This window comes from Schistocerca gregaria, chromosome X, assembly GCF_023897955.1.
Source record: "Schistocerca gregaria isolate iqSchGreg1 chromosome X, iqSchGreg1.2, whole genome shotgun sequence".
Lineage (NCBI taxonomy): Eukaryota > Metazoa > Arthropoda > Insecta > Orthoptera > Acrididae > Schistocerca > Schistocerca gregaria.
The window spans coordinates 479,219,733-479,231,124 of record NC_064931.1 but is presented as its reverse complement, the minus strand read 5'-3'; the positions used below and the strand labels follow the sequence as shown (position 1 = coordinate 479,231,124).

Below are 11,392 nucleotides of genomic sequence, written 5' to 3'. Positions count from 1 at the left end.
AGACGTTTCGTAAGATATACTGCGATTTTCATGAACAGGACTCCGTGGTTGTGTTCTTTGTTAAACCCGGCATAAAACCTATACCGTCTCTTATTCGCCCAACTGAAAACGGTACCGACGCACCTACAGTATGCAGGGAAACTGCGCTGGTAACGATACTGTGGTAGAATTTGTGATCGAAAGCAGAAGTGTTCCCAATTTGCCCGCGCCACGCAGAGAAAGCGAGAGGCAGGCGATGATTCACTCAAAAGTTGTCGTTCTCAGATTGTGTTTAAGTTCAAATGGCGATACACTTTAAGATAAAAAAGACTCATCGCGAAGGAATTATTCGAATGGGTCGGAAATCGGTTGAGGTGATGCACATGTATAGACGTTATAATTTCAGAAAAACTGAATGATATACTCGAGTCAAAGAGCTTCATAAACTGAGCAAGTCAGTAACACGTTGGTCCACCTCTGGCCCTGATGCAAGCAGTTATTCTCTAAGTACTGATTGAGAGAGTTGTTGTATGCCCTTCTGAGAGATATCGTGCAAATTCTGTCCGATTGGCGCATTAGATCGTCGAAATCGGAGCTGATTGGAGGTCACTACTCCCAATGCTCGAAACGTTCTATATCGGTGAGAGGTTAGGCGACGTTGCGAGTTTGGAAAGTACGAAGAAAAGTAGTACCAACTGTGGTGTCACCGCCAGACACCACACTTGCTACGTGGTAGCCTTTAAATCGGCCGCGGTCCGGTAGTATACGTCGGACCCGCGTGTCGCCACTATCAGTGATTGCAGACCGAGCGCCGCCACACGGCGGGTCTAGAGAGACTTCCTAGCACTCGCCCCAGTTGTACAGCCGACTTTGCTAGCGATGGTTCACTGACTTCTACGCTCTCATTTGCCGAGACGATAGTTAGCATAGCCTTCAGCTACGTCATTTGCTACGACCTAGCAAGGCGCCAGTATCCGTACTTTTGATATTGTGAATCATGTACCATAATGAGCGACGTTCTTCATTAATGGATTAAAGTTAAGTATTCCACCAGCTACGTCCGTTTTTCTCAATTCTAATTCCCTTGTCATGTTCCAGACCTCACGTCCGTCTGCGTGAGCAGAGACGCGTGCATTTCGGCCTCCTTTACTAACACGCTTGGCTCTCCTGCCATCCACAACATTGGCGACGAGGCAATACCGCGTTCTTTTCTAAATTGCCCTAATTTACTTGTGTAATGGCTTCGCCACAATCTCCAGATGTACTGTCCGAATTTTATCGCTTACAGAATCAGCAGACGCAGGCCTTACTGGATGCCCTTGGACAGCTCGTCCACGTTCAACGTGCGATGCAAAACGATGCGGCAGCAGCCGCTTCACCGCTAACGCAGCCACAACACGCTGTTGCACCCACTTTTCGACCTTTTGATGCTGCACTGGAAAGCTGGACGGAGTGGTCCCGCCAATTTGGATTCCATCTCGCCGCCTACAGAATTCAAGGTAACGAGCGGCAGCCATTTCTGTTGTCTTCCGTAGGTGTGACCACGTACCGTGTGATAGTCAAATTATTTCCCCGACGCGACGTCGCAACTCTGTCCTACGGAGAAATTTTGTCTGCATTAGATGCATATTTCAAAGAATTAGTCAATGTAGTTGCGAAAAGGTATGCCTTCTTTCGTACAAAACGTACGGCAGGTCAGACTAATAGGGAGTGGGTTGCATCCTTGCAAGGCCTTCCTAGGGATTGTGCTTTTGAGTGTCAATGTGGACTCCCTTATTCAGATACTATGGAACGTGATGCAATTGCGCAGAACGTTTCTGATGTTCGTATAAGGGAACAGATTTTGAAACTAGTAAATCCCTCCCTTCAACAAGTGATGCACATTTTGGATCGGCAGGACACACTTGACTTTGCTCAGGAATCATTTGAAACTTCACCGGCCGTGTGTCAGTTTCACCGGCCCGCCGGGCGAGCTGCACGGCCACGCCGCTGCCGCCAGGCTCTCAGCCACGTGTACCGCGCAGGCAAGCAAATGCAGTGATCAAATCATGCCCGAGGTGTGCTACTAAACATTCGCGTGAGAATTGCCCGCCACGCCAAGCTATTTGCTTTTATTGTAATAAAAAAGGACATGTTCAGAGTGTTTGCCACAAAAAGCTCAGATCGGAAGCTCAAAACCGTTCCAGGCCCTTTGCTTCGCGCCGGAATCGGAATCGAAGCAAGGATACTCAGGCTCGCGAAACTTCGCCCATGGGAATTCATGTAATTCATTCCACTCCGCCCAGTGCCACTTTCTCTAAGAGTGACTGTGTTCGTCCCAAAAATAAAGTGCGTCGACATCGCCGGAACTCCCGTCAAGTCGCAAGTGATTATGTATCAGTGTCAGTTCACGTTGCACGAGACAGTCGCTCTTGTCGTCAGCAGGACAATAAACTTTTTGTGGACTTTGTCATTAACGGCAAAGTGATACCATTCCAGCTCGATACCGGAGCTGCAGTTTCACTGATCAATCAAGACACTTACAAGCTGCTGGGCACACCTCCGTTGGGTGCCGCAAATGTTACGCTAAGCAGCTATTCAGGTCAACGGATCCCTGTGTTAGGACAGTGCAGCCTTCTTGCAACATACAAAGGACAAACAAAACTTGTGTCATTTTACGTCCTTCGTTCTTCTTCTGCAGTGAACGTGTTTGGTTTCCATTTATTTCAGTTGTTTAACTTGTCTATAGTAAATCAGGTCCTATCAGTGAACCAGACTGTGCCTTCAGACAGTGTCTCTCGTCTATGTGAATAATTTGCAGACATTTTTGCACCGGGCCTCGGTTGCGCTAAGAACTATAAAGCACATTTGGAACTGAAAGTAAACGCGCAACCGAAATATTTTAGAGCGCGCAATGTTCCCCACGCATCGCGTGATGAGGTCGCAAAAACATTACACGATTTGGAATCACAAGGTGTAATTGAACGCGTGCAGTCTTCTCTCTGGACATCACCCTTAGTCATTTTGCCGAAACCTTCCGGAAAATTGAGACTTTGTGTGGACTTCAAGGCAACAGTGAATCCACAACTAGTGATTGCAACTTTTCCTTTACCCCGCCCGGAAGATCTTTTTGACAAACTGTGGCCTGGTAAATATTTTTCGAAGTTGGAAATAGCAGATGTGTACTTGCAAATACCGGTGGACGATGAATCCCAGCGCGTTTTGGTGGTTAAGACGCATCTTGGTTTGTATCGATTCAAACGACTGCTATTCGGGTGTGCATCCGCCCCTGCATTGTTTCAGCAATATCTACAAACTGTTTGTGCGTCGGTCCCAACTGCAGCAAATTATCTGGACGATATTGTGATCTCCGGAAAGACGGAAGAAGAACATTTGGCCAATCTCAGAACGTTATTTCACGTCTTGCGACAAAATGGTCTTCGCTTGCGAAAGGACAAATGTGTTTTTTGCTCGGGACTTGCCATACCTGGGACATGTAATCAATGCCCAAGGCATACATCCCAGTCCCACGCACCTTCGTGCCATACACGACTTGCCTTCGCCGCAGAATTTGAAGCAGCTGCAGAGTGTGCTGGGAAAAATCAACTATTATCATAAATATGTTCCACACGCCTCTTCCATTTCAGCTCCGCTTCATCGCTTACGCCGTAAAGGTGTTCCGTTCGTCTGGACGACGGAATGCGAACGCGCCTTTCGCCAGTTGAAATCGGCGTTGCTTTCCAATACTTGCCTTACGCCATTCTATCCCCGGAAGCCCCTTTTGTTGGTGGTGGATGCATCAGATTTCGGGATCGGAGCTGTGCTTGCGCACAAAGATGGATCGCACGATCGTCCTATTGCCTTTGCGTCCAAATTGCTCTCGTTTGCTCAAAGAAATAATTCACAGATAGAGAAAGAAGCATTGGCTCTCGTATTTGGTGTTACAAAGTTTCATGATTTCTTGTATGGTCGTCACTTTACCATACTCAGACCACAAACCTTTGACATCGCTTTTTCATCCCACCAAGCCTGTACCTCCACGTACAGCGCAGAAATTCATTCGCTGGTCTTTTTTCCTCTCGCAGTACCGCTACGATATCTTGTCTCGGTCCACTGCTAAGCACGGAAACGCCGATGTGTTGTCCCGCTTACCTGTTGCTGAGGATAGGGCATTCGATTCCTCCGAACTTGCTTGCATGTTCATTGATACGGAAACCGATGACGTGGTCGAATCGTTTCCGATTGATTTTCGTCGTGTAGCTACAGCCACAGCTGCAGACCCTGTCCTTGTTCCCGTTCTGCGTTTTGTTGCTACGAAATGGCCCTTGTCAAAGTCACGGATCGGGGACCCGCTGGTACGCCGATTTTTTGCTCACAAGGAGAGACTTTCTGTACGACGTGGTGTTTTGCTGTTGCGTTCTGATAATGATCAGTCCAGGGTCGTGGTACCACGTTCGTTACAGTCCTCTGTCTAACAGCTTCTCCACCAAGGACATTGGGGTATAGTAAAAACGAAACAACTTGCTCGTCAGCACTGTACTTGGTTCGGAATCGATGCCGCGATTACGAATATGTGCTCTTCTTGCATGGTGTGTGCCGAACAACAATCAGCACCACCGCGGAAATTCTTTGCATGGCCACAAGCCACTTCCCCTTGACAACGCTTCCACATCGATTTTGCTGGTCCATTCTGGAATGCTCGATGGTTGGTTGTGGTAGATTCATTCAGTAATTTTCCTTTTGTTGTCCGGATGTCTTCCACGACGTCATCTGCCACCATCCAAGCGTTATCCGCTATCTTTTGCATTGAAGGTCTTCCACAGACTATTGTTTCCGACAATGGCCCACAATTCATGTCAGCAGAATTTCAGTCATTCTGCAAAGCCAATGATATTCAACATCTGACGTCCGCGCCGTTTTCGCCACAGTCCAACGGTGCCGCCGAACTATTGGTCAGGACTTTCAAGTCAGATGTTGAAGTTGAAAGAGTCGCATTCTCGGGAGGACGCGTTATTGCTCTTTTTGTCCTGGTATCGCTCTCAGCCCCGGGATGGTCGCTCGCCGGCTGAGTTGCTCCACGGTCGTCATCATCGAACCTTGATGTCTTTGCTACATCAGGTTCCTGTGCAGCGGCAGACACCTGCTTTTGCTCCAGGCGACGTTGTCTAGTATCGCCACTATCGATGTTCACGACGTTGGCTCGAAGGGTGAATTCTTCGCTGCCTCGGCCGCGCTATGTATCTGGTTTTGGGGGCCTCTGGTGAGGTGCGTCGGCATCTCAATCAGCTGCGCCTCTGTCGTCGCATGGGATCTGTCGCTCGCCGTCTGCTTTCAGCGACGGTGCCGTCCGGTCAGCACCCCGGGGACCCATCTACTGGCTCTCCTCAGCCCCAGGTGTTACCGACGCTGCCTTCCATTTTGCCCCATGGCGACGCGCCGCCGCCACCGCCGCCGCCACCGCCTGTTCTCCCGCCGGCGACGCCCCCTGTGGACGCGTCGCTGCAACCGCCGGGCGCCTCCCTGGGTCACGCTTCCCGTGACCAGTTGTCCTCCGACATGGAACTCTTGCCCGCTCCGGACCATATGTCGTCTTCGCCCGTCGGGTGCTCCGGCCCGATGGAGGTCGACCCTCCGGCCCCTCCTGTCTCTACGGGCGCATACACCGCATGTTGGCGTGCACCCTGGAGCAGGTTTTCAGGCGTTTCCTAGCTCCCCGCGGTCCGAATGGCAGGGTGCGGGTGGCACAGCCTCGCCTGTTGTTAGGCTCCCCACCTCGTCGCATACGTCAACATGCGGTCCTCCCCACGGTGGGCTGAAGCCTTATGCCACAACCGTACGCCGATTTGCGGGGGAGGAATGTGGTGTCACCGCCAGACACCACACTTGCTAGGTGGTAGCCTTTAAATCGGCCGCGGTCCGGTACTATACTTCGGACCCGCGTGTCACCACTATCAGTGATTGCAGACCGAGCGCCGCCACACGGCAGGTCTAGAGAGACTTCCTAGCACTCGCCCCAGTTGTACAGCCGACTTTGCTAGCGATGGTTCACTGACTTCTACGCTCTCATTTGCCGAGACGATAGTTAGCATAGCCTTCAGCTACGTCATTTGTTACGACCTAACAAGGCGTCAGTATCCATACTTTTGATATTGTGAATCATGTACCGTAATGAGCGACGTTCTTCATTAATGGATTAAAGTTAAGTATTCCACCAGCTACGTCCGTTTTTCTCAATTCTAATTCCCTTGTCATGTTCCAGACCTCACGTCCGTCTGCGTGAGCAGAGACACGTGCATTTCGGCCTCCTTTACTAACACGGTTGACTCTCCTGCCAACCACAACACCAATCGTCGCCGTGTACGGTCGGGAATTATCTTACTGAAATGTAAGCTTAGGATGGTTTGCGATGAAGGGCAATAAACGAGGCTTAGAACATCGTCGATGTGCCGGAGTGCTGTAATGGTGCCGCGGATGACTAGGTCCTACTTATAAAAAGAAATTGCACCCTACTCCAACACTCCTGGCTGTCAGGCCATATGGTGGGCGGCATGTTGGTGTCTCACTGCTGTCCGTGGTGTCTCGAGACACGTCTTCGACTTCACATATCATTGAGTGGGTAGAACTGAGCCCGACGACCGGAGAAGACGTGTGTGGAAACGCCCCGGGCGGCGGCAGGATACCAGCCTGACTGTCGCCCACCATACGGCCCAACAACCGGGAGTGTTGGTTTGAGGTGCCATTTCATTTCATAGCAGGACCTCTTTCGTTGTCATCAGCGGCACAGTTGCAGCACAGCGGTACGTACACGACATTCTAGCCCAGTTTTGTTTCGCTTCATGGCAAGCGATCCTTGGCTTACATTTGAGCAAGGTAATCCCAGCTAGCAAGTGGTGAGAGTTTTACTGTCAAGCAGATGTGGAACTGATGGGTTGAGCAGATTCCTATTAAGAGCTATGTTGTTGTTGTTGTGGTCTTCGGTCCTGAGACTAGTTTGATGCAGCTCTCCATGCTGCTCTATCCTGTGCAAGCTGCTTCATCTCCCAGTACGTGCTGCAGCCTACATCCTTCTGAATTTGCTTAGTGTATTCATCTCTTGGTCTCCCTCTACGATTTTTACCCTCCACGCTGCCCTCCAATTGGTGATCCCTTGATGCCTCAGAACATGTCCTACCAACCGATCCCTTCTTCTAGTCAAGTTGTGCCACAAACTCCTCTTCTCTGCAATTCTATTCAGTACCTCCACATTAGTTATGCGATCCACCCATTTAATTTTCAGCATTCTTCTGTAGCACCACATTTCAAAAGCTTCTATTCTCTTCTTGTCTAAACTATTTATCGTCCAAGTTTCACTTCCATACATGGTTACACTCCATACAGAAACGACTTCCTGACACTCAAATCTATACTCGATGATAACAAATTTCTCTTCTTCAGAAACGCTTTCCTTGCTATTGTCAGTCTACATTTTATATCCTCTCTACTTAGACCATCATCAGGTATTTTGCTCCCCAAATAGCAAAACTCCTTTACTACTTTAAGTGTCTCATTTCCTAATCTAATTCCCTCAGCATCACCCGACTTAATTCGACTACATTCCATTATCCTCGTTTTGCTTTTGTTGAGGTTCATATTATATCCTCCTTTCAAGACACTGTACATTCCGTTCAAGTGCTCTTCCAAGTCCTTTGCTGTCTCTGACATAATTACAATGTCATCGGCGAGCCTCAGAGTTTTTATTTCTTCTCCATGGATTTTAATACCTACTCCGAATTTTTCTTTTGTTTCCTTTACTGCTTGCTCAATATACAGATTAAATATCATTGGGAAGAGGCTACAACCCTGTCTCACTCCCTTCCAAAACTTAAGCGGCATGTGGGATCTAAAAATCACATACATATTCCTTGAATACGCAAATGGGGATACAGTACAATACAGTACAAGTATCCTCACAGCGAGTGTGATGACGTCAAATGGTTCAAATGGCTCTGAGCACTATGGGACTTAACATCTGTGGTCATCAGTCCCCTAGAACTTAGAACTACTTGAACCTAACTAACCTAAGGACATCACACACATCCATGCCCGAGGCAGGATTCGAACCTGCGACCATAGCAGTCACGCGGTTCCGGACTGAACGCCTAGAACGGCTAGACCACCGCGGCCGGCTGTGATGACGTCTCGAGCACTATGGACTACCAGCTCGGTGACCATTGCTGCAGTTTCCCTTGAAGCAGCAGCAGAGGGAGTCGTGGTGACGACACTGGACATAGGACTGGCACCATATCGTCTTTTCTGCATGTGGCATCAAGGTTTACAGTTTGCCTGTCATTGTCATGGATGCCCCAACACCTGGCATGATGCTAGTGGGTGCCATTGGGTACAGATCATGACCACTTCTGGTTTTTTTGGACAGGAGTCGCTACATTTCCGACGCCCTAAGGTCGATGACAGTGCCTTATCTTTGACGTTCCATAACGTTATCTTTCAGCAAGATGACGTAAGACCACATTGTAACTGCGCTATCCAGAGCTACCTCTATACAGAGAGCGTACGACTGTAGTCCTAGCCAGCACTTTGTCCAGATCTCTCACCCACTGAAAACCTTTGGTAATGGGCTGCCGAGAAATTGTCAAGCCTGCACTTGCCAGCCACTACCAATGGCATATAACTGAAGCAGAATGGAGTGATTCACCGGCATCTGCCATCCAAGGTCTGTTTAGCTCGACGCCTTGCTGGAATACAGCCATTAATGGTGCCAGAAGTGGCAGTTCTGTGTACTTCTTACTCGAGTCACATAAATTTGAGCACCTGACTGAACTGTGAATGACCACCGTTTGCAGCACGAGATGTGGGAGGGAGAGAGTTTTTCGGTTGAGGATCCGTGGCGGAAACAACGGATCGAGTTGGTCCCACAGATTCTCGATTTGGTTTAATCTGCTGAGTTTGATGGCCAGGGGAGTACAGTACACTCATCCTCTTCGAACCATGCGCTTACATTGCAAGCTGTGTGACACGTTGCTCCTTTCTCCTGGTAGATGCCATTGTATCAAGGAAAAACAAGCTGCATGTAGGGGTGGGACATTGTGTCAAGGAAAAACAAACTGCATGTAGGGGTGAATATGGAGCCGAAGGACTCATCCATTGTTCCTCCAAAATAACGAGATTACTCAGGGAATGCCACAAAAAATATTCATCAGATCATAAGAGTGTTTCTTTTCAAACGTTTCGTGCTCTACATGCCAAAGGCCATCCATCTGATCGAAATAAAACGTGATTCATCTTAAAAGGCCACCTGTCGCCTCTCAGTGGACGCCAGTTGCGGTATTTTCACGCAAATTACAGCCTTTGCTGGGAATGAAGGTCAGCATAGGTGCTTGAAGCAGGCACCTGCTGCAGAGGCCCATACACAGCGAAGGTCGCTGAATGGTCGATAGACACTGTTAATATCCCCTTGGGGCATCTCGGCGGTCAGTTGCTTAGAAGTTGCACGTCTATTCGCCTATACAAATCTCCACAGTTGTGGTCCACCTCTATCATGTATGGCCCGTGGTGCAATGCCATTTTTTGATAGCGCCATTTCGAGATGCACGACAGGCCTATACCTTAACTACACTGACACGTGAAATTGTAAAAAATAATGGCAAGTTCAGGTAACTATGATGGTTGTGGATAGCGATCACGCAAGCTTCTTTCCAAATTAAATCATAAAGGGTCAATAACATGGAGATCTGTGACTGGTGGTGGCCAAGGGACGAGCGACTATTCAATCTCTTGGTCAAAAACCAGTCCTGGACAATATGAGCTGTGTGAAGAGGAGCCATTTCGTCTTGGAACATAGCACCAGTATTGGTGAACAAATGCATTTCCATGAAATGGACCTGAGAAGTCAAAATTATCCCACAATCCTTGGCAGTAAAGTGATCTTGCAGTGCAACCGTCGGGTCCAAGGAATACCAATGGTGTGGCCGAGCAGTTCTAGGAGCGTCAGTCAGGAACCGCACGACTGCTACGGTCGCAGGTTCGAATCCTGCCTCGGGCATGGATGTGTGTGATGTCCTTAGGTTAGTTAGGTTTAAGTAGTTCTGAGTTCTAGGGGACTGATGACCTCTGATGTTAAGTCCCATAGTGCTATGAGCCACTTTTAGTATGGCTGCCCAGTTCATCACTGAGTCCTCCCCATGTTTCACTCTTGGGAGCAAGCTGTCTTTATTTTAGGTTTGGCAGGGACATGCGTAGGCCAAACATAAACTCGCGCAGTGGTTGGAAACAGTGTGAAATAAGACTCATCGGATCAAATGATTTTCTTCCATTGCTCCATAGTCAACGTTTTATGTCTTTGGCACCACGTTTTCCTGTTACGGCCATTAAATCGCTATGCTTGGTTTTGGAATTCCAGATCGCTCTGCAGTTCCCTATTTATAAATCCTCCTTCGTGTTGTTTTGTTGCTGACACGGTTTGCGAGTGCGGCATTCAGTTCAGCAGTGACTTTTGCAGCTGTAGTCCTCTTAATTTTCGTCACAGTCCTTTTCAATTATCATCTCTCACGATCACTCAGAATTCACTTTTGTCCGCGTTGTGTCTTAGGGTATCATGTTTTCCCACTTTCCTTCCACGCAGTATAAATCTTTGATATGTTGCTTCTTGAAATACCAACCACTTCAACTACCTTAGTGACAGTAGAAAATACCATAAAAAAACAACAACTTGCCTACGTATGTATTTACTTACCTCCAACATTATACTATTGAAGCTACACACAACACTGTTCTGACCAAGACTGACACTTGCAACACGCTGACGGAATTGCACAGACCCCGTTCGTACAACACTAGAACCGACAGCTGTGGCTAGCAACATTTAGGAATTTATGCATTCCATTCCTCACAGTATTTCCACTTTTTGTCGAACCACTGTATATCTACATCCATACTCTGCAAACCACTATGAAATGTATGGTAGACGGTACTTCCTATTGTACTAATTACAGATTCTTCCCGATCCATTCATGTAAGGAGTGCAAGAAGAATCACTGTTTATACGGCTTTGCAGGCACTGTAATTAATTTAATTTGGTCCTCGCGATCCCCGTGGTGGCGTAGTAGTACATTGCAAGATTCCTCATCTAAAACTAACTACTGAAACTTTGTATGTAGGTTTTCCCTGAACCGTCTGCGTAGTTCTTCAGGTGTCTGCCAGTTCAGTTTCTCCAGCATTTCCGTGACACCCTCCTAGAGTTCGGACAAACCTTTAATAATTCGTGCTGCCCTTCTCTGTATACGTTCAGCACCCCTGTTCGTCCTATTCGGAATGTGTCCCATACACTAGGTGTGCCGCAGGGGAGTGTCATAGGACCGTTGCTATTCACAATATACATAAATGACCTGGTGGATGACATCGGAAGTTCACTGAGGCTTCTTGCAGATGATGCTGTGGT

General features: G+C 48.1%; 1 protein-coding gene across 1 annotated transcript in view; it reads left to right on the top strand.

The window, feature by feature from the left end:
• Positions 1-855: 855 nt before the first annotated feature.
• Positions 856-11,392, top strand: part of LOC126298910 (uncharacterized) — a 163,794-nt gene continuing 153,257 nt past the window's right edge. The window contains exon 1 of the mRNA XM_049990453.1: positions 856-1,478. Within this exon, the coding sequence (XP_049846410.1) occupies positions 1,217-1,478 (262 nt within the window). The 5' untranslated portion in view covers positions 856-1,216. The remainder of the gene's footprint in view (positions 1,479-11,392) is intronic.